The sequence below is a fragment of the Lepidochelys olivacea genome, assembly GCF_965140295.1.
Source record: "Lepidochelys olivacea isolate rLepOli2 genome assembly, chromosome: 10".
NCBI lineage: Eukaryota > Metazoa > Chordata > Testudines > Cheloniidae > Lepidochelys > Lepidochelys olivacea.
The window spans coordinates 42,551,649-42,575,837 of NC_140420.1; the positions used below are offsets into that span (position 1 = coordinate 42,551,649).

At 41.6% G+C, this 24,189-nt stretch overlaps 1 protein-coding gene across 10 annotated transcripts in view; it reads right to left on the reverse strand.

Annotated features, from left to right (window-relative positions):
* Window positions 1-24,189, reverse strand: part of NEO1 (neogenin 1) — a 529,567-nt gene that overhangs the window by 307,568 nt on the left and 197,810 nt on the right. For all 10 annotated transcript variants that reach the window (XM_084641041.1, XM_084641034.1, XM_084641039.1 and 7 more), the window contains exon 2: window positions 676-993. In XM_084641041.1, the coding sequence (XP_084497167.1) occupies window positions 676-993 (318 nt within the window). The remainder of the gene's footprint in view (window positions 1-675; window positions 994-24,189) is intronic.

Here is a 24,189-nt window from a genome sequence, read left to right on the forward strand (position 1 = left end):
GGAAGACTCCAACAGGGGAGACTGGCCCAGGTTTCAAGGATGAAAGCTGTGTACTATGAACTTCAGTATCTAGTGGGGTCAGAAAAACTGCTTAATCTAGATGTTGCCCAATCTAACAGAGATGAGAATTTAGATTGCGTGCTTATATTTTATTTTATTTTGGTAACCACTCTGACTTTTTACCTGGGACTTATATAATCACTTAAAATCTACCTTTTGTAGTCAATAAAATTGTTTTACTGTTTATCTTTACCGGTGAGTTTGCCTAAAGTGTTTGATAGATCTGCTCACATTTACAAAGGCTGGCAGATATCTACTTTCTATTGATGAAGTGGTAAACCTATTAATAAACTTGCACTGCTCCTCTTGAGCAGTGCAAGACGGTATATTCCTGAGGTACAAGGCTGGGAGGTGGGGGGATTCGGCTGGTGCCTTTCTCTGTGATTCATGAATGGTTCTGGGAGCACTCATGCAATCTATCTGGGTGTGGGGCTCCACATGCAGTTGTGCTGAGCGATAACAGTGCCTGGAGGGTTTTGCTGCTTGTCACTAGCAAAGGATTGTGAGAGACAGCTCAGGCTGGAGAGTAAAGGAGGCACCGCAGTCCCAGGCTGCACCCTGGGGATCCCATCACATGCACATCAACATTATCATGCAGTCAATTGCAGGACTCACCTGCTACTGTAAGCTTTGCTGTTCTGCTTACAATGGTCCCAAGGCTTTCCACAGTTGCCACACACTGATAATATCCTTCGTCAGGTTTATTGTGCTTGGAATGTACCACACCATTTATTAATAAAGATCCATCTGGCAGCAGCTGGCGCCGGTCATCTGACACCAAATTTAGGAAAGTCCCATCTTTCTTCCATTCAATTTTTGGAGAAGGCTCACAGTAAGCTGAACAGTTCAGTATGACAAAAGCCCCTCGAACTGATAACGTGTCCACTGGCTCCACCAGAAAATAAAATGGAGTGAAGGTTCTCACGGTGGACCCTACAAAACATAAGTAAAATCTGGAAATGTTTGTTTACCCTTCCAATAGTTATTAATATAAGGAAACGTTTCTTATGGGGAACATAAAAATATTAGAATATCTAGTGAGCCATACTACTCATAACCTCTTACAGTAGTAAATATATTTCTTAATAGTTTGGAAATGTCATTCTTCTGTTCTAGCAAGTTGAAAATTCAAGGTTTCCAGTATTTTCTATTGACAGGAGATATCCTGAGTGGACAACTGTGTTAGGGATTTGAGACGCAACACTGAAATTTTTATGGGACAAGTGAAATACTTTATGGAAAACCATATTTATTAAAGGTTCAAGGATAATCCCAAAAGAAAAGATACAAAGTCAAAAGTGCTAGCCTGACCAACTTGGGATCAAGATAAAAAGAAAGAGGAAGGGCCATCAAGAACAGCTATATGTCCAAGTTACTTTCTACTAAGCCCTATGACAGAACAGGAAAAAATTCAACATACTGACATGCTATAAGAATAACTAAGCTTGGCCTATAAATTAAGCTTTTTTGCCCTCATCCTTCCCAGAATCCCACAATAACTATTTTAATAGGGGAAGAGGTAGTATTCCACCGGACCAGCAATCATCCCACTTTTGACAAATTTAGTTTTATGAAACTTTAGGATTAAAAAGTTAACCTTTTAACTGCGAAGACATACATCGGGGCAGGAGAAGCTTCCTAACAGTGGCGGAGCCACCAGCACCGAACCATGCCCCCCCCCCCCCCGCGCCATCCCTTCCCCCCCAAGGATCCCCTGCCCCAACCCCGGTTCAGGCACCCGACATACATACTGATTGGTTAACCCTTTCAGCACTCAAAATATGCACCAAAGGCCTATTAATGCCCTGTAGTGCTGTTATTAAATCCAAGTTTACTTTCGTTTCATAGAATCATAGAACATCAGGGTTGGAAGGGACCTCAGGAGGTCATCTAGTCCAACCCCCTGCTCAAAGCAGGACCAATCCCCAACTAAATCATCCCACCCTGGGCTTTGTGAAGTCTGACCTTAAAAACTTCTAAGGAAGAAGATTCTACCACCTCCCTAGGTAACGCATTCCAGTGTTTCACCACCCTCCTAGTGAAAAGGGTTTTCCTAATATCTAACCTAACCTCCCCCACTGCAACTTGAGACCATTACTCCTTGTTCTGTCATCTGCTTCCACTGAGAACAGTCTAGAGCCATCCTCTTTGGAACCCCCTTTCAGGTAGTTGAAAGCAGCTATCAAATCCCCCCTTATTCTTCTCTTCCGCAGACTAAACAATCCCAGTTCCCTCAGCCTCTCCTCAGAAGTCATGTGTTCCAGTCCCCTAATCATTTTTGTTGCCCTTCGCTGGACTCTCTCCAATTTCTCCACATCCAACTTGTAGTGTGGGGCCCAAAACTGGACACAGTACTCCAGATGAGGCCTCACCAATGTCCAATAGAGGGGAACGATCACGTCCCTCGATCTGCTGGCAATGCCCCTACATATACATCCCAAAATGCCATTTGCCTTCTTGGCAACAAGGGCACAAGTTTCCTGTGGACAGTCAACAAAATTTGGACACTATATCAGAAACTTGTGACAAGATTTGATGTACCGCATGCCAAGGCAAACCCATTCTCACTGCAATAATATACTGGAACACTAATTGTTGTTCAATGACTGGCGCCATTATACAAAGTTCAATGCATTGTATTGGCAATAAGTCAAAGCAGGAAAATAAAAGGCGGTAGTAGTTCCTTCTTACCTCATGGGATGTTGTGAGGATAAAATTTTTGCCCGGGGCTTGTTTTTAAGAAGTTGTTAACTTTATCTCCTTCGTTAATAAAGCTATTTTTGTCCATAGTTTTTTCTTCTCTTAAAACACCTCTTATTCCTTTTAAGTTCTCTAGCTATAATTAACCATTTTGCCAACCTATCTTTTTGCTGAAACTCTTAATCAATTTGAGTAGTCTTATTTGGTTGACTTCCCACTTTTCTATTGACAATTCACACTGTTTCTTAAAGGGAGACAGTCAATCTGAAATCTAGTTAAATTCAGATTTTGTAGCATCACTTTCTACTTAAAGTGTTTATATTTGGCTGCAAATATAAAAGTTTATCTGCTCTTTTGAAGATAAAGAAATCTTAGTCAATGTGAATTTAATTACTGATATCTCTCTAAAATAACTTTTAGTAAGTTTTGGTTTTATAACTCTGATGGACTGGAGTTCTAAATTACTCTAATAATTCTAAGTTAAATGTTGTGGGCAGCGTGTAACAATTTGCCCAGATGTGTGTCACAGCCAACTCTAAATAGTTAACACATTTTATTTTACTTTAATTCTGTAGAATGTAAAAAAAAATTTAGAACAGAATTAAATGTCTTTTGTCATATAGATTCCAGTTTATTTATATTATTATAAATAATGTGTTTTACAACTTTGATCACTTCATTACTATAAAAAGGTCTAAATAATAAGTTTCAAGATTTATCAAAAGTATTATCTTCCAGATTCAAACTGACATACACCATTTAAAAATGCACTCTCTAACTGAATGAAATATTTCATTAATGGCTAAGTGCTACTTTAGTATATTTATAGGAACAGGATAGTATTGTCTTTCAGGACATTTATTTTATTCCTTGGCCTTTTGTGATATATGGATACCAGTGAGAGCAGTCTGATGTCTTATTTGCAATAGTATGAAATAAAAACATTAAGAAATTATACTTCAAGGGACAAGATAGTCTGCTTTTTTGGTAATTATTTGTAATCCAATTCTGAGTCTAACATATAATGTGGTACCATCGTACAGTTTTTTACTCCTACATTAATTAAAGGGTAAACATGATTACCTTTCCATTTTAAATTATTCTCAAAAACTTCTATAATTAATATTCATATTCTATTGTATGGGTTTTAATTACTATATTCCTAGTGTAGTCAGCGACATAGAGAGGACTGTGTTTCAATATCACTTTCTCTTATCATAGCTTCATCATCACCACTTCATCATATCATAGCTTCTACCAGAGAAAACTCATCAAAAAGCAAGAAATTATTTGGGGGGGGGGACAGAAACTGACAACCAAATCAAGATCTCTTAATAAAACAGTTATTATAATGTTGGGTTGGTGGCAAGAGTTGTCTTAAGATTTTCAGAGCAGCTAATAGGAAAGAATAATAGGGTGGCCTAACTATTTGTTTGACCATGAAAGCACTTCTCCCCCTCCACTTAGGATTTGGAAGCAGGATATGTCACACATAATAAATCACACTGCTAGTATCATGCTAATATAATTTAAAATAATACCACGAGAGCCTTTAACCACAAAATAAGAGGGTATAATATCAAATGTGGCAACTTGGTTCAGAAGCACGAACACAGAACACTGAAGTTTATTTCCATACCTAGCTGGGGAACAAAGTGAGGAATCTGACAAGAGGCTTCTAGGAAGCCAAGAGCATCCATCTGCCGGCTGAAGACAAGACAGCAATGCCAAACTGAGACAAGGCACACACATAATGTCTTTTCACAACTGACTTCCTCCAGAAACTCTGCAACATTAACTACCTCCCTCACAACACCATTCTTGCCACCATCGATGTCACCTCCCTATACACCAACATCCCTTACAATGACACATGCCTTCCTACCTCAAATATCTACAAGACGATGGAAAACACTCAGAGATCCACCCCAAACATTGTTAAACTCACCTATTTCATCCTTACCCATAACAACTTTACATACAACAACAATCACTTTGTCCAAACCATGGGAACAGCCATGGCTACCAGGATAGCTCCCAAATATGCCAACCTCTTCATGGGCCACCTTGAGGAAGGATTTCTGGACAAATGCAGCACAAAACCAACAATATACCTCAGTTACATCTATGACACTTTCATCCTCTGGACAGATAACCTAAACTCCCTCACAGATTTCCACCAAACTTCAACAACCACCATCCATCCATCAAACTTTCTCTAGAACATTTCCACAACTTCCTGGACACCACAGTCAGCTCAATAATCGAATCCTACAGACAAGTAAATACAAGAGAAACATGCATCACCATGGGACTGGTTGCCTCATTACAAAAGCAGCTTTGCCTCTCCTGGAATTATTGATACCTCCTCATCTATTATTGGGAGTGGACTACATCCACCCTGATCGAATTGGCCCTGTCAACATTGGTTCTCCACTTGTGAGGTAACTCCCTTCTCTTCATGTGCCAGTATATTTATGTCTGCATCTGTAATTTTCACTCCATGCATCTGAACAACTGGGGTTTTTACCCACGAAAGCTTATGCTCCAATAAATCTGTTAATCTTTAAGGTGCCACAGGACTCGTTGTTGTTTTTATGCTTCACCACACCTATCTTCACAAATCCAGTAAACACACCAAGAAATCTGTTATCTATAGCCAGGCCCTCAGATACCATAGAATATGCTCTAGAAGAAAGTCCAGGATATACACCTTCACACACTTAAAACCACCTTCACCAAACAAGGACACGCCACCAAAAAAGCAGATCACATCTTGGAAAGGCCACCAAAATACCTCAAGAGAACTTGATTCAAAACAGGAAGAAAAAAAACCCTCTGACTTCACGCCCCTAGTTGTCACCTACCATCCATACAGGAACCCATATAGGTTATCATTAAATAATTACAACCCATACTTGACAGTGACCACATCCTGAAAGAAATTTTTCCTAAATCCCCTCTTCCAGCCTTCAAACAATTCTCCAGTCTCATCATCAGAAGCAACCTCCATACATACCAGGATCCATGACCAGATTGCCATAACAACAGATGCAAAACCTCCAGATGTATCTCCATTTCTACAATGATCAAAATGCCCTACAACACACCTTTCAAGATCTATGGGACCCACACAAGCCTATCACAACATGTGGTATACCTCATCTACTGCACTAAATGCCCCCCAATTACAACTATGTGGGTAAAATCAGACGATCACTACGCTCTCTAATGAACTCGCACAGAAAAATGATTGGTTTCCACTACATGCATCCAATGAAGTGAGCTGCAGTTCATGCTCAAATAAATTTGTTAGTCTAAGGTGCCACAAGTACTCTTTTTTTTTTTTTCTTAGTCCTCCTCAAAGGAAATCTGCAAAACACTTTCAAAAAACAAGCCTGGGAGCTTAAATTCATAATTCTGATGGACACTAAAAATCATGGTCATAATAAAGACACTGGATATATGGCTTATTAAAATCTGTAACCCACTCCCCCATCCTTTTTTGTCCTATGACTGCAGGGGTGCTAACAGGCCACTTCAGCTTGCATGGTCAATTAGAATGTGTTAACTACTTATGCTCAACAATCTGTTCCACCTTGTATTAGCTGTGAGGCTGGGAATTCATTTCCCAGACCAGAAGAAGAGCTATGTGTGGCTCAAAAGCTTGTCTCTCTCACCAACAGAAGTGGTCCAATAAGAGAGATTATTTCACCGATCTTGTCTCTCTAGGATCCTTATTGGTAGTCCAGAGAAACCGAGGACTGAATGGAAACCAAACTGGCTTCACCACTAAAAAGTGGTATTTTGGGTCAGATTTCTGGCATTTTGATAAGACCAGCCTTTCCTTAGTCTTATCTGGGTGGATAAAAATCAATTTTTTTTTTAATTGAAAAAAATCAGACTTTTCGATAAAATGGTGTTTGAGGAAAAAACCTGTCTGAAGATTGTTTTAATTAAGATACATTATAGCTCAAAGATATCTTATCATGGAATAGGGATTAGAAATTCTAATTCTATAGTATGAGACAATATATTCATGTAATGTTTAAGAAAAGTTTTGTAAATTAGTTCCAATAGTTCATGGATTAGGGACCCAACTTTATAGATTATTTAGCTTAATCTGTCTATCTGCCCAATGGGACTCTGTGCTTAGTCTAGAACAGGGGTGGGCAAACTATGGCCCACAGGCCAGATCCGGCCCATCAGGCGTGGCGCCATGGGCCCCGCGCCGCTCCCGGAAGCAGCCAGCACTACATCCCTGTGGCCCCTGGGGGAGGGGGGGCAGAGGGCTCCGTGCGTTGCCCTCGCCTGTGGGTATGTCCCCCGAAGCTCCTGGGGCCACAGTTCCCCGTTCCTGGCCAATGGGAGTTGCGGCAGATGGTGCCTGGAGGCAAGGGCTGTGCATGGAGCCCTCTTCCCTCCCTCCCACAGGGGCCGCAGGGACATGGTGCCAGCCACTTCCGGAAGCAGCGCGGGGCCAGAGCAGGCAGGGAGCCTGTCCTGACCCGAGTGCACACCACTGCCACCCCAGAGCCACTCCAGGTAAGTGGTGGCACCAGGCCAGAGCCCGCACCTCTCCTCCACCCCACACCCCAATTCCCTGCCCAGAGCCCCCTGCCATACCCCACACCCCTCCTGCACCTCAACCCCCTGCTGAGCCCCTGAGCCACCTGCCGCACCCCTCCTGCACCCCAACCCCCTGCCATGAGCCTCCTTGTACACTCCGCACCCCTCCTCCGCCCCAACCCCTTGCCCTGAGCCCCTTCCTGCACACCAAACCCCCTCTCACACACCGCACTCCCTCCCGCAACCCAATCCCCTGCCCCAGCCCTACATTCACGGCCCAGCATACAATTTCCCCACCCAGATGTGGCCCTTGGGCCAAAAAGTTTGCCCACCCCGGTCTAGAAGATACCATCAGAGATGCTTAGTTTTGCAGTTCTCAAACTGTGATTTGTGTCTCCAGAGATAACATGCTTGTTAACAGCAAAAATGTTTTAAAATAAATAATTTCGAGAGGTGAGATATAACAGACTGCAACCCCATTGTCCCTCTGCAAATTTGAACAAAACGCAGGGAAATAGCTGTTTTATTGCTGACGCTGTTGAAATTTGGAAGGAACTGAGTGAGATCTTAAAAAGAGAAATATGCAATGACAGAGTTAAATTACAAGCATTAAGAAAAACCAGATGAGACAAGAACTATCTCCAGCTCATTTTCTTGCAAATATTCTCAATACTTGATACCAGGGTCAAACCTTAACTGGTGAGGAAGAGGAGTTGGCTATGACATGGAAATCCAACAATCATCCCCCAATAGTGCCAACTATAATAAACTTCAGAGCTAAGGGTGACTCATTCAAGAAATATGTTTGCTGATGATGTTTTAAAGAAAGTCACACCAGTGAATGGGTGGAAGTCATTTAAGCACTTGGTTTCAGAGACTGTTGAAGTGATAATCTCACTTTTAACAGCAGTAGCTTCTTCGGCCAGAGTAGAAAGAATATTTTCTTCCTTTGGACTAATTCGTTCCAAATTGAGAAATTGTTTGGGACCTGAAAAAACAGGAAAGCTTGTTTTTCTTTTCCAGATTATGAACAGGAAAATGAAGGTGAAAACAACTTAGTTAGCAGCAGAAGCCAATATTTTAAGTTTCTCATGTTGACCTGGCTGACATAGTCGATTTAATTTTTTTTTTAATATTTCATTTAACTATTTTAGTTAAAACCAATTTTAACAAACAAACCCGATTTTAAAAAAATTTGAATGTTTACATAAATTCAAAAATTCATATGCTTATTTTGGTAAAATATTATGTTTGTTGTTGAAGAAAAAAATCCAGAATACATAACATTGTTGTTTTAGTTAAATAAAACAATTTAAATATCTGTCTGGTGATATTCTCCTCCTAATACAGCATGGCAAGAAAATCCTCTCAAATTCATGATAAACTGGCCTTCCTGGAAGAAATTCTTGGCAAAATTGTTTACCCGAAAAGCCCTATTTTTCAACATGTTTTTCTGCCTTTCTGCATGCATGTGATGTTGCACTGCCGTCCTTGGTTTGCTGAGAGTTGCAGCACCAAAATTCCAACTAGCAACAAAGTGATGTGGAAAGTAAAGCATGAGCAGTGAGAAAAGTATTTCAATTTCAGCATACACGTTTACTACTAAAACCTCACCCCCTTCACCCCATAAGTAGTCTTTTGCTATTGAAAATTATTTTAGTACGATAACTGCACTTGGCACGAGGATTTTTGTTGAGAGCTACAAAGTTAAACGTTCAGCTACATGTGCAGCAGAGATCAGGCATTCCACCTCAGGTTTTAATAGGTCATCCATCGTTGTTGTTCAATAGAGACAAAGGCTCTTGTCTACTCAGAACAACTAACCACCCTTAACCGCCATACTAAAGCATGGTTTCAACATATTCTGGGTTTCCCTGCCAGCGTGGCTGGAACTTGAATAAAAACATGGTCTACTTGGCTGAAAATACATTTCAATCTACTTAAAACAAAGTTTGACCCTAAACTACTAGGGCTTAAATCCATATCCATGTTTAAGCCACACTTTAGCATAAACACTTCGCTTTGGGAAGACAAGACCCCAATGAGGGCTTTTATGTCTATCATAGATTCACAGAGTCCAAGAGCGGAAAGGATCATTTTGATTATCTAGTCTGACCTCCTGTATAAACACACGTCATAGAACTTCCCCAAGATAATTCCTAAAGCATATCTTTTAGAATAAATGTTCACTCTTGATTTAAAAATGGTCAGTGATGGAGAATCCACCATAACCCTGAGATTCTCCCACCCCACCAACCTGACAACAGTGCAATTAAGACGACCACCACATTACATTGCCTGCAACTAATTTACTGTATTTTGGATACAACTGATGAGCCTTCCAAACTTTCTTCATCTTCCCTCACTCTTGACTGAACATTGTGTGTGTTAGTGCTGTGTGTGTTAGAAGCTTTAAAAATAGACAATTTAGTTACATAACTATGAAATGAGTTAAGTAAATTTTAAAGAAATCAGATCACATGAAAAGAATGTCATTACAAAATCTGTCGCCACTTTAATGATTTCTTTAATGAGTCATTGTAAACAAGTACCATAGAGACTTCATGAAAAAATAAAATGAACATTTTGTAGTACTGAGAAAGGGCATCAAAAGTTTGTGCTGACAAAGGAAGAATTCACAGTTGAATATTGTAAATGAACACACTGAAATACTGTTAAATCTTTTTGAAGATTACAGGCAAAGGTTTTGTTAAAAAATACCAAAAGAAAAATAAAGCTCTTTGAAAATATAATTGCTCTCCATAGATCCAAAGGAATCTGAGCTGAAGACTTCCTGTTTCCCTCCCTTGCTACAGCATCACAATCACCATGAAGTTGTAATACAAATTCTTTTATAAATCTCTATTCCATTCCTTCAAAACCACAGCCCTTTATACAATGGAATTATGTGGCTGTGCAAATGGCCACATAATTACCTATTTTAACAGTGAAATCATTGCATAATTGTTCAAAACTTCCATCTTAAAAATTAAGTCTGTAATCATTATGGTTGCAAAGATAACTTTCAGAAAGGAAACAAAATGTAAACTGACAAAGTAATGTCTGTCTGAATCTAGCAACAACAGAAGTGTGAAAAACCCCATTCATATCAATGGGATGTTAACTTTGAAGCCTGACAATTCAAATATCCCTTTTATTAGCTCTCTTGCTTTATTCTTTTTAGAATCCTTGCAACTTAATGTGGCTACTCATTATGGTTGCATGCATTAGCAAATTTTGCAGCAGGGTGCCTTCGGGAGCTAGCTGATGTCCAGGGTTGCTCCTGTGGGAAAATAAGAATCTCAAATACTTCCCACCAACCCCTGCAAAAAGAAAAAAAAGAAAAGAAAAAAAGTCTCCTTGCCACTTTCCAGAAAAGAGAAGAAATCAAGAGCTACATCTTCTCTCCCAAACCAAAAATGTTTGGAGGTCTGCAGGTCAGAGAATGAGTCAACTGTGATTGACTGGGGACTTAGGGAGCAGTAGAGACTAAAGAGCCACATACATTAGGAACTAAACGTGTGAAGCTTTATGTACTTTAAGGGGCAGTGAACACAGGAGTCAGGTCAGAGCAGAAGGCAGAAAAATAGCGGTTACTCACCTGTAACCAGAGTTCTCTGACATGGACCCTGCACCTTCACACTCATGTGATGCACCAATGATGCAGCTTAGTTAGTGGAACATTTTGTAGCCATCCTCTGCTCCCCCTCTTACCTCTTTTTTCACTGTTCCTAAACATTCTGAAGGCAAGCCTATGAAACCGGGGGAGTGGAGGGGTAAGGGGGAGATGCAGAGATGGCTGCAGCTCCTTCCACCACTTGATCACGTCTGAGACTGTAACTAGAACTCTGAGGAAGAGGGGAAGGTAGGTGTCCCTCCTGAGGAACTTCGGTTACAAGTGTGTAACCTTCATTTCATAGAATCATAGAATATCACGGTTGGAAGGGACCTCAGGAGGTCATCTAGTCCAACCCCCTGCTCAAAGCAGGACCAATCCCCAATTAAATCATCCCACCCTAGGCTTTGTCAAGCCTGACCTTGAAAACTTCTAAGGAAGAAGATTCCACCGCCTCCCTAGGTAACCCATTCCAGTGCTTCACCACCCTCCTAGTGAAAAAGGTTTTCCTAATATCCAACCTAAATCTCCACCACTGCAACTTGAGACCACTACTCCTTGTTCTGTCATCTGGTACTACTGAGAACAGTCTAGATCCATCCTCTTTGGAACCCCTTTCAGGTAGTTGAAAGCAGCTATCAAATCCCCCTTCATTCTTCTCTTCTGCAGACTAAATAATCTCAGTTCCCTCAGCCTCTCCTCATAAATCATGTGTTCCAGCCCCCTAATCATTTTTGTTGCCCTCTGCTGGACTCTTTCCAATTTTTCCACATCCTTCTTGTAGTGTGGGGCCCAAAACTGGACATAGTACTCCAGATGAGGCCTCACCAATGTCGAATAGAGAGGAATGATCACGTCCCTCGATCTGCTGGTAATGCCCCCACTTATACAGCCCAAAATGCTGTTGGCCTTCTTGGCAACAAGAGCACGCTGTTGGCTCATATCCAGCTTCTCGTCCACTGTAATTCATAGGTCCTTTTCTGCAGAACTGCTGCCGAGCCATTCGGTCCCTAGTCTGTAGCAGTGCATGGGATTCTTTCTTCTTAAGTGCAGGACTCTGCACTTGTCCCTGTTGAACCTCATCAGATTTCTTTTGGCCCAATCCTCTAATTTGTCTAGGTCCCTCTGTATCCTATCCCTACCCTCCAGCGTATCTACCACTCCTCCCAGTTTAGTGTCATCTGCAAACTTGCTGAGGGTGCAGTCCATGCCATCCTCTAGATCATTATTGAAGATATTGAACAAAACCGGGCCCAGGACCAACCCTTGGGGCACTCCGCTTTATACCGGCTGCCAACTAGACATTTGCCTTTGAGTGCTCTGCACTCTCCCACTCATGGGACTGTTTAATAAGCAGTACAGTCATCTGAAGAAGGTGGGACAGAGTCCAAATTAAAGAGTGATAGACGTACCGCTCTACCAAACTGAGCATCCAACCAGGTCTAGTGCAATATACTAGGTGTAGTGTAAACATGTGACTACTCCTGCGGGAATTCTGCACCAAAAAATTAAAAATTCTATGCACAATATTTTAAAATTCTGCAAAATTCTGCATATTTTATTTGTGAAAATAACAATATAATCATGCCAGTTTCAATTATATTGATAATTTATTTCAAAATACCTGTCAGTTAGTATGTCTGTAATAATACAGACAAAAAAAAAGATTCTGGTAATATTTTTTGATAAATAGAGTCCTTACTAGGCATATTAATACAGAACTTTGAGTAATTTATTTAAATTACAATACAGAACTGTATTTCCTGCACCCGTAAAAAGCAGTGCAAAGGCTTAGGGGGAGTCAGAGGTGATGGAGGATCTGAGGGAGAATGAAGAATCGTGGAGTGAACCAGGAGGGTTGATGGGTATGGGTGGGAGAAGTATGGAACAGGGCTTTTTTGGCAGTGGCAGGGAGGAAGGGATTGTTAGGGAGTAGGGGAGCCTCCCCCATGCAGACACTGACTGACCCCAAGCCTCTCCCATTCAGTCAGGCACATCTGCTGCTGTCTCCACACCCTTCCATGGGCCTCTGCAGCCTCCTCGTCCATCTCCATGTGTCCCTGCAGCCCCCGTCCACATGTGGCCTTGCATCCCCACTCCCATTCAGACCCTGGCTCAACGCTGTCACCCCACTAGCTGCTGAGCCTGTGCCCCAGTGTCTCCTCCACTAGTTATTCTGAACCCCAGTCTGTGACCCCCAGCATCCCCATGTGCCCCACTCGGTCTGTCCTAACCTGACTTTATGGGCAGGATGCTCTGATGATCTTCTACTCCTGGGAGAATTCTGCACCAGTGTGCATGCTCAGAATATTTTTCCCCGGTGCAGAAAATACATTCTGCCCAAGTTCCACCGAGTTCTGCTGCAGTTCCACCACTTGCCCACCAGAGTGACTTGTGGCATGCTGCTGACTGTTCTAGCACCACAGCGGTCTCTGATGGGCAAAAGGCAGAACTGCATCAGTTCTTCAGCGGAATGTAATTTTCTGCAGGAAAAAAAATTCTGTGCCAGACATGAATTCTGTGAGTGCACAGTGGCACAGAATTCCCCCAGAAATATGTGACTAGAGTTCTATGTAGCAGTTCTTCAAATTTCTACAATGAAAATATGTTTAAGGCATGCCAAGGAGACCACCATTGCCTTCGTATAATGTGATCAAATGCCTAATGGGAGAGGAACGGGGCTAATTTGTAGCTCTCTTCAATATTACCCACTCTAGCTCACTGAAAAAGAGTGTGTGTGAAGTAACTGCTTGGATAAGAAATAAAAAGATCTGATAACTTTCTAAACTCTTTACTTCTATTTAGGTAAAACACTAAAGCTGGTTTAGCACCCAAGGTGTGGAGTTTTGCTTTGCTGAATGAGCATGGGTTATATTAATTGATTGGCTGAGTTGGAAATCAGTTGCCACATTGTGTCATGAGTAAATACAGTCCTACCTCATTTAATATAAGGTGAGCTGAAATATGCACAATCACAGACTACAGGGAGAAACCAGAAGCGAGAAAGTACAGACTAGAGCAAAGCTGAAGTCAGAACCTTATTTAATCTTTTTATTACTGACCTTGGCACAAAAATTCGGAATGTGCTAATGAAGTCTGCAGATGACACAATGCTGGGAGGTACTGCCAATCCAGAGAAGGACCAGGATATCATACAGGAAGATCTGGATGACCTTGTAAACTGGAGTAATAGTAATAGGATGAAATTTAATAGTAAAGAGAGCAAGGTCATTCATTTAGGGATTAACAACAAGAATTTCTGTTATAAAGCTGGGGACGCATCACTTAGAAGTAACAGAGGAGGAAAAGGACCTCTGAATATTGGTTGATCACAGGATGACTATGAGCCATCAATGTGATATGGCCGTGAAAAAAGCTAAAACAGTCTTGGGATGCATCAGGCGAGGTATTTCCAGTAGAGATAAGGAGATGTTAGTACCGTTATACAAGGCACTGGTGAGACCTCATCTGGAATATTGTGTGCAGTTCTGGTTTCCCGTGTTTATGAAGGATGAATTCAAACTGGAACAGGTACAGAGAAGGGCTACTAGGATGATCCAAGGAATGGAAAACCTGTCTTATGAAAGGAGATTCAAAGAGCTTGGCTTGTTTAGCCTAACCAAAAGAAGGCTATGGGGAGATATGATTGCTCTCTATGAATATATCAGAGAGATAAATATCAGGGAAGGAAAGGAATTATTTAGGCTCAGTACCAATGTCGACACAAGAACAAATGGATATAAACTGGCTATCAGGAAGTTTAGACTTGAAATTAGACGAAGGTTTCTAATCATATAGTTCTGGAACAGTTTTCCAAGGGAAGCAGTGGGGGCAAAAGACATCTGGCTTCAAGACTAAGCTTGATAAGTTTATGGAAGGGACAATAGCCTAATTTGGCAATTAATGATCAACTATTAGCAGTAGATATGCCCAATGGCCTGTGATGGGATGTTAGATGGGATGGGATCTGAGTTACTACAGAGAATTCTTTCCTGGGTGTCTGGCTGGTGAGTCTTGCCCACACGCTCAGGGTTTAGCTGATCGCCACATTTGGGGTTGGGAAGGAATTTTCCTCCAGGGCAGATTGGCAGAGGCCCTGGGGGGGGGGGGGTGCCTTCGTCTGCAGCGTGCAGCACAGGTCACTTGCTGGAGGATTCTCTGCACCTTGAAGTCTTTAAACCACGATTTGAGGACTTCAGTAGCTCAGACTATAGGTTAGAGGTTTGTTACAGAAGAGGGTGGGTGAGATTCTGTGGCCTGTGTTGTGTAAGTCAGACTAGACGATCATAATGGTCCCTTCTGACCTTAAAGTCTATGACTCTGTGTGGTTACTGGATGCCAAAAATCTAAACCTTTTCCACATGAGCTCACAGCACTTATGACTAAGGCTGTGAGTCTGTCACGGAGGTCGCGGAAGTCATGACCCGGTGGTACTGGACCATGCCCCTCCTTCGCTCCCCCTCCCCTCCCGCCAGCAGCAGCAGGTGACCCAGAGCCCCCCCTCCAGAGCAGTAGCTGTGCCTTAAAGCCCCCCAGAACACCAAATATTTTGTCAGGGGTATATACTACAAGTCATGGACAGGTCATGGGGCCATAAACTTGTGTATATTGCCCTTGAACTGTCCATAACTTTTACTGAAAATGTCCATGACTAAATCTTAGTCTTACTTAAGAGTGGATTGTTCCTTTAATTTAATCGAGAAATTGCATTTCCAGTGAACAGGACCTCTCTAGATCTGACAGGGTCATATGGCACTATAGACTGGTATATCTATCAACAATATGTATCTTATAGCTCTGCATCTTGCAGCAAACACATGGAATGTAAGACAAAGGTTCTTGTTCTCACCCCTCCTCATGTGTTCTCTTCTTTCCCCCACCTTATTTCTGTTTCCACGCTCTCTCTCCCTGCTCTTTTGCCTTCTGTTTAATAAGATTCTGACTTAGCTTGCCACGATAGCACCTCTGGCAACACTGCTGGAATAGAATCACTTCGGAACTTCCTTGATGGCCCCTACGTCCAAGTACAAGCGGACCTTGTCCTCACTAGGTTCTCGGAAGGGATCCCTGAATAGGGAGGGGAGGTGTCAAATTGTATGGAATTATGCCTTTTTACTATTTCTAGAATCCATTTGTCTGTGGTGATGGTACTCCAATTGCTGTAGGAATGAGAAAGTCAATCCCCAAAGGGGTGGGCAGGGGAGCAGTTTCAGATTCATTAACAGTTCTCAAACCTCATGCCAAACCTGTGGTATAAGACCTAGCACAGTAGATGACAAGGAGGTTTGTCTGCCTTTATATGGGTCTTGAAACGCTCTCTCTCTCTCCTGCTGCTACTGTTGAGCAGAAAGTTGTTGGTGCTGATGTTGGGGGTCTGTGTGTGAAATACAAAGATGTGGATGAAGATTATTAGTCTGATATTTGAAGTCAAGAGGACCAAATTTTCTCTTTGAGGACAGCTGAACCACTAGCAACCTAGCTGTCGATCATCTTCTCAGGACTTCATCCATCTTTGCACTGAACAAGCCATCAACAGTTGAATGGAAGGAAGGATGGTAGCTTCAGTAGGATCTTAGACTGCTTTTTTATTGCTTAAGGGAGTAAGGAACCAATGCAGGCCTCTCAGTGCACATGAAAATGGCGGTTATGGAACTGGAGGAGTTGGCTGCTACTGATTCCTTAAGTAGTAAAGTTGAGAGCCAGTTTTGATGTTCTCTGCAAGCTCTTGATGTGAAGGTACAGCAGATTATGCACCATGACAGACAGTGTCCTTCCCCCAAGCAACCTAAATACCTCTTATGGGCATCCAAAGCAGGGAAGACAGTAGTACAAGAGGCATGCCTCTTAAATCCTATCCTATTTCCCTTTGGATCTGTGAGCCTGCACCAAGGTGCAAGAACTAATAAAAACTAATACATTCTTTTATAGAGAAAATAAAACTAAAACATCTAACACTAGTCCTAACTAAGAAATCTAACCAAAGTTCTGAGTCTTTGTAGAGGTTGGATCCAGGCTGATTAATCAAGAGAGGTTCCTCTCCATCTGCTGCTGTGGCTAGAAGAAAGTGAGGCGGATAGAGCTCCACATCCCCTTTCATAGTGTCACTCTCAGAATGCTCAGGAACAGTAAGGGAAGGGTGTGAGAGTTTTCCAACAGGTGCTGCTATGAAATATTCCTCCAGTGGTGATGCACTGCTGGCACATCCCATGAGTTGGGAATGTGCTGAGGGGACAGCTTCTGTTCAGACACAGTCTTCCTCCCTACCTCAACCCACTGCCAAACGGTGTGTAGCAATGAAGTTCTTTGTGGCCTCTATGTGGTCTTTATAGAATGGCACTGGTGGGTGTACTCCATAAATCCACAAGATCTCTGCAACTCAACTGAGGTCTAAAGTACAAATAAGAATATAGATCACTCGCTAAAATTTTCAGAAGTTTTCCTTTTGGCCCAAAATTTGACTCAACTCCAAGTGAAATTTTTGGAAACGTTCAACGAAATCAGTTAGCATTTGAGATATGGAAGGGGAAATAACTTTTCAAAAGGGATACAGTTTGAGACATTTTCCATTGCTTGCATAAAATATGACAGGCTTGCTTTCAAATGTCATATCTTCCACTCACATTGTCCTCATTGAAAACGCATCTGAAGAAATCTGTTTCACCAAGATAAGAAAAGCAACCTTACATCAGCGACTGTTGGCAACACAGTTCATGATCCCCACATATTACATCAAGATTATGAATTCTACGACCAGTGACCCAATTGCAAGAACGCTCATATATCCTGCAAGAATTTAGATATGGACGGTCCATCTTCTGCTTGGCATTGTTCTGACCATTTTTCAAACATTATGAATAGACAAGCCAGACAAATGACAAGCAACCTATGCTAGATGGGGTGGGTAGGCATGGACAGAAGCCAAGAAACAAATCCTAAGAGAGAAAAACAATGATAAAAAGGTCAACAGTAGAATAGGAGAACAACAGGAGACAGAGTAGGAAAGAAGAGTAACCATATCCTCTTATCAACAAAAATAGGTGATATTAAAAAGCCAAAAGACTGAAACGAGGAAACGTGGTATGGAATAAAAAGGACAGTGAAGAAATGCAAAAAGGAAATTAAAAATAAATATTTTCAACATTCTATTTTCATAGGTGTAAAAGGCTTCACTTAGGTCCTCAGTTCCAGCAAAGGTGGACTACTAATTGACAAAAACGAGCAGAAATATGTGGAAATTGGGCATGGAACTAAGGTCCATGGTAAGTTACCAATACAATCCTCTGTGACTCAGAGATCTTGTACTTCATTAGGAAAAAGTGTGTGTTTAGCAGGTAACTATCTTAGTGTGGACAAGGCACATGTAGTTCTAATGTGTGTTAGATGGTTGAGGTAAACCTTGGGAGTAGAGGGGACCAGTGCATTTATACATACGAGGAGTTAATACCCACTTTTCCCAAAAATACATGTAGCTAGAGTGTAAGTACCTCTGCTTTATGGCACTAAATTAGAAAAATAATGTGTGTACTATGGCATTAGAGGAATTTAAACCTCCTAGAGTTAATCTGCATCATCATCTCAAGTTAATTGATAAGTAATTAAAAACAAACACATGGGACTTGTGTTCAAAGAAAAGCAACTGCATTTTAAGGACAGCAATGTTTCCTTTTTTAAATGGAACCTAATCCCTTACTACTTTGGCCACCAGAGAAACTGCAGAGCTAGCAAATCCAGTCATAGTAGGGGGAAATGGTATGCAAATACCTTGCATCACTCAACATCATCTCATTCTTGGTGACTAAGCAGAGTTAAATGTTTTAAAATCTTACTCCAATCAATGTTCAGCCAGAAGGATAGCAGCTATAATGCTGACTGCTTTTGACTCAACTTCCTACAAAAATGTCTCAAAGACAAAAACATCAACAAAAGCCAGAGCCAGTTTTCTCCATCTCCCTCTCAATTGTTATCCACCATTTAAACATTTCTTCTACTTACTTTGGTGCCCACACAAAGTTCTCCTCCCTGCCCATATTTCATGCCAGTAAATAGGACTTTGATTTGCCCAACACTGTCTAAATAGGTCTTAGAAAATTCATTTAGCCTATGAAGAGCAAATGAGCAAAATTTAGTGAAAGCAAACACTTTTTTTAAAAAAAATTGACGCTTTATTCCTGTTTTAAGTATAAAATCACTTCTTCACACACATCCACTGGATTCTCCATCCATTTTAAAATATGATTAAAAACTGCATTACCCCATCCCTTAATTATCCACAACCTTGATCACAGAAGCATAGAATATCAGGGTTACAAGGGATCTCTGGAGGTCATCTAGTCCAACTCCCTGCTCAAAGCAGGACCAATCCCCAACTAAATCATCCCAGCCAGGACTTTGTCAAGCCTGACCTTGAAAACCTCAAAGGAAGGAGATTCTACCACCTCCCTAGGTAACGCATTCCAGTGCTTCACCACCCTCCTAGTGAAAAAGTTTTTCCTAATATCCAACCTAAACCTCCACCACTGCAACTTGAGACCATTACTCCTTGTACTGTCATCTGGTACCACTGAAAATAGTCTAGATCCATCCTCTTTGGAACCCCCCTTGAGACAGTTGAAAGCAGCTAACAAATCCCCCTTCATTCTTCTCTTCTGCAGACTAAACAATCCCAGTTCCCTCAGCCTCTCCTCATAAATCATGTGCTCCAGCCCTCTAATCATTTTTGTTGCCCTCTGCTGGACTTTTTCCAGTTTGTCCACATCTTTCTTGTAGTGTGGGGCCCAAAACTGGACACAGTACGCCAGAGGAGGCCTCACCAATGTCGAATAGAGGGGAAAGATCACGTCCCTTGATCTGCTGGCAGTGCCCCTACTTATAGAGCCCAAAATGCTGTTAGCCTTCTTGGTAACAAGGGCATATTGTTGACTCATATCCAGCTTCTCGTCAACTGTCACCCCTAGGTCCTTTTCTGCAGAACTGCTGCCTAGCCACTCGGTCCCTAGCCTGTAGCAGTGCATGGCATTCTTTCTTCCTAAGTGCAGGACTCTGCACTTGTCCCTGTTGAACCTCATCAGATTTCTTTTGGCCCAACCCTCCAATTTGTCTAGGGCCCTCTGTATCCTATCCCTACCCTCCAGCCTACCTACCGCTCCTCCCAGTTTAGTGTCGTCTGAAAACTTGCTGAGGGTGCAGTTCATGCCATCCTTCAGATCATTAATGAAGATATTGAACAAAACAGGGCCCAGGACCGACCCTTGGGGCACTCCGCTTGATACCTGCTGCCAACTAGACATGGAGCCATTGATCACTACCGGTTAAGCCTGACGATCTAGCCAGCTTTCTATCCACCTTATAGTCCATTCATCCAGCCCATTCTTCTTTAACTTGCTGGCAAAAATACTGTGGTAGACCGTGTCAAAAGCTTTGCTAAAGTCAAGGAATAACATCCACTGCTTTCCCCTCATCCACAGAGCCAGTTATCTTGTCACAGAAGGCAACTAGATTAGTCAGACATGACTTGCCCTTGGTTAACCCTTGCTGACTGTTCCTGATCAATTTCCTCGCCTCTAAGTGCTTCAGAATCAATTCCTTGAGCATCTGCTCCATGATTTTTCCAGGGACTGAGGTGAGGCTGACTGGCCTGTGGTTCCCTGAATCATCCTTCTTCCCTTTTTTAAAGATGGGCACTACATTAGACTTTTCCCAGTGGTCCGGGACCTCCCTCAATCACAATAAATTTTCAAAGATAATGGCCAACGGCTCTGCAATCACATCCGCCAACACCTTTAGCACCCTCGGATGCAGTGCATCCGGCCCCATGGACTTGTGCTCATCCTGCTTTTCTAAATAGTCCGGAACCACTTCTTTCTCCACAGGGGGCTGGTCACCTCCTCCCCATGCTGTGCTGCCCAGTGCAGCAGTTCGGGAACTGACCTTGTTCGTGAACACAGAGGCAAAAAAAACATTGAGTACATTAGCTTTTTCCACATCCTCTGTCATTAGGTTGCCTCCCCCATTCAGTAAGGGTCCCACACTTTCCTTGACCTTTTTCTTGTTGCTAACATACCTGAAGAAACCCTTCTTGTTACTCTTAACATCTCTTGCTAGCTGCAACTCCAAGTGTGATTTGGCCTTCATGATTTCACTCCTGCATGCATGAGCAATAATTTTATACTCATCCCTGGTCATTTGTTCAATCTTCCACTTCTTGTAAGCTTCTTCTTTGTGTTTAAGATCAGCAAGGATTTCACTGTTAAGCCAAGCTGGTCGCCTGCCATATTTACTATTCTTTCTACACATCGGAATGGTTTGTTCCTGCAACCTCAATAAGAATTCTTTAAAGTACAGCCAGCTCTCCTGGACTCCTTTCCCCCTCATGTTATTCTCCCAGGGGATCCTGCTCATCAGTTCCCTGAGGGAGTCAAAGTCTGCTTTTCTGAAGTCCAGGGTCCATATTCTGCTGCTCTCCTTTCTTCCCTGTGTCAGGATCCTGAACTTGACCATCTCATGGTCACTGCCTCCCAGGTTCCCATCCACTTTTGCTTCCCCTACTAATTCTTCCCGGTTTGTGAGCAGCAATTCAAGAAGAGCTCTGCCCCTAGTTGGTTCCTCCAGCACTTGCACCAGCAAATTGTCCCCTACACTTTCCAAAAACTTCCTGGATTATCTGTGCACTGCTGTATTGCTCTCCCAGAAGACATTGGGGTGATTGAAGTCCCCCGTGAGAACTAGGGCCTGTAATCTAGAAACTTCTGTTAGTTGCCGGAAGAAAGCCTCGTCTACCTCATCCCCCTGCTCTGGTGGTCTATAGCAGACTCCCACCACGACATCACCTTTGTTGCTCACACTTCTAAACTTAATCCAGAGACTCTCAGGTTTTTCTGCAGTTTCATACCGGAGCTCTGAGCAGTCATACTGCTCTCTTACATACAATGCAACTCCCCCACCTTCTCTGCCCTGCCTGTCCTTCCTGAACAGTTTATATCCATCCATGACAGTACTCCAGTCATGTGAGTTATCCCACCAAGTCTGTTATTCCAATCACATCATAATCATGATCTAGTCTGCTTCCCAGACTTAAATTCTCTTCTCTTCTTCCACTCGTTCCCTAGCACTTTCCTCTGAGACTAACTCAATCTTCCCAGCATTAGTGCAAAATCCTTCCCTTCTGCAGTGCCTCCTATCTGAAACAGCCTTACTTTTCCTCAGTCTGTAATTGGAGCTCTTCAAATTTAATTTGAAAATCTATTCCATCTTTGCCCTGGCTCTGCTATAACACTTTTTATACAGCTTTTTAACTATGCAACTATGGTAATTATGCAGAAAATATTGAGAATTTATGAAGATGCTACATAAAATAAAAACTCTCGTTTTCCAAATCTATTCCTTTCTATATAGGTATTACTGTGGTATCCAAGAACCTTAAACACTGAAATCAAACATCCTTGGCTAACTTCAATATATTAAGTGTAACTGAATTTGAACAGACACTTATTATCTTTGAAAATACCTACTTTTAAAGTTATCTTAACTACAGCTGGTTGTGTAAGTACCCTGACTGGAAATATTCTACCTTCTTAGGTTACATGAATTGCACAAGTTTAGTTAATTATTGGTAAGAATGTTATTTTGTCACAACAGATTTGGGGAGGGTTATTTTGTTTTTAAGTTACAAATAAATCATGTTAATGTTGTAAAATCAAAATATAAGCATTTTTGTACTAAAAATTCTTGCATTTTTAGAGCAAACGAAAGTGTGCATGTTTCAAGAACTGTCTGAACATAGTAACTGCTGCACAAGAAGCTATCTTTGTAAACCAAAACTGGCTTTCCAAACTGAAAAAAGATTTTCCTTCACTATCCAGTTGTCAACATCTGTAAATAGTTTTCTGAAAGACTTGAACTCTGATATTAAAATAAAACTATATTAAAATATTATGTTCTGATTCAAGTGCCTAAAACTAAGATATTTCAGACATAGAAATTCTGGGGATGGTCAGAAAAAATGACCACAGAAAGGGCTCACTGGCTGCATGGTTCTGCTGTTGGGTTCTACCCAACTAGTTTGACAACATGATTTTACTATTAACACTGTAGATTCAACGAAGTTAGCTGTGGAAGAACATGTTATAATCTACTCTTTCTCCAACAGAATTCCCAATTTAGTACCAATTCCAAAGTCTTCATTGCTGGCAACTAAGTACAAAGTCGAATAGTTTGATACTGGTTTTCATATAAGTAACTGCTGTAGCTCACGAAAGCTTATGCTCTAATAAATTGGTTAGTCTCTAAGGTGCCACAAGTCCTCCTTTTCTTTTTGCGAATACAGACTAACACGGCTGTTACTCTGAAACCTGAGATAAAAGTGTGTTTTAACTTTTAAAATGAGCAAATTTGATTGGAAGTTCCTGAGAGAGGGGGAATCATAGAATATCAGGATTGGAAGGGACCTCAGGAGGTCATCTAGTCCAACCCTCTGCCCAAAGTAGGACCGATCCCCAACTAAATCATCCCAGCCAGGGCTTTGTCAAGCCTGACTTTAAAAACCTCAAAGGAAGGAGATTCCACCACTTCCCTAGGTAAGGCATTCCCGTGCTTCACCAAACTAATGTGGAACATGAGCTGTTAGTTCAGGCACTTTTTCTAACTGTAACCACAAATTAAGGCAGCCATAAGCACCCTTACATGTCAGAACATAAGTACTTTCCAATTGTGTCACTTAGTCATACAAGGATCTCAGGAGAATAGGTTATTTACATATTGCTGCAAGGAAAAAAAAATATCAATCAGCTTGGGTGTGACATTGTACATGTTAATTAAGAGTCCAACACAATTTAAAAAAATAGACATTGAACCCCCTGGAAACCTACGTTTAGCATAGAAACACTGATGAAATTTTAACTATAGTGGCAGTCCCTATTAAGATGTCCTTTTTTGTGTTCTGCAGGTCAATGACAAAAGATCCAAGCTCTCTCACCACAGGACTTAACTTTTAAAAGGCTTTTCGCCAGAATTTAATTAACATTCCCACTGGGCCTTGTAGTACTAAAAAGACCATGTTGTGCCCTTCCTAACCTAGATCATTAAAGAATTAGACAATTGTGTTTTCATTGAAGACATTACACAAGTATAATCCTTGCAAACTGCCAACAAGAGTTTACATTGAACTTATATTTTGTGGATTTGTTGAAGAATACATAATTAAGGGACATATCTATACACAGAGACTGGTACATGAATTAGTCTGAATA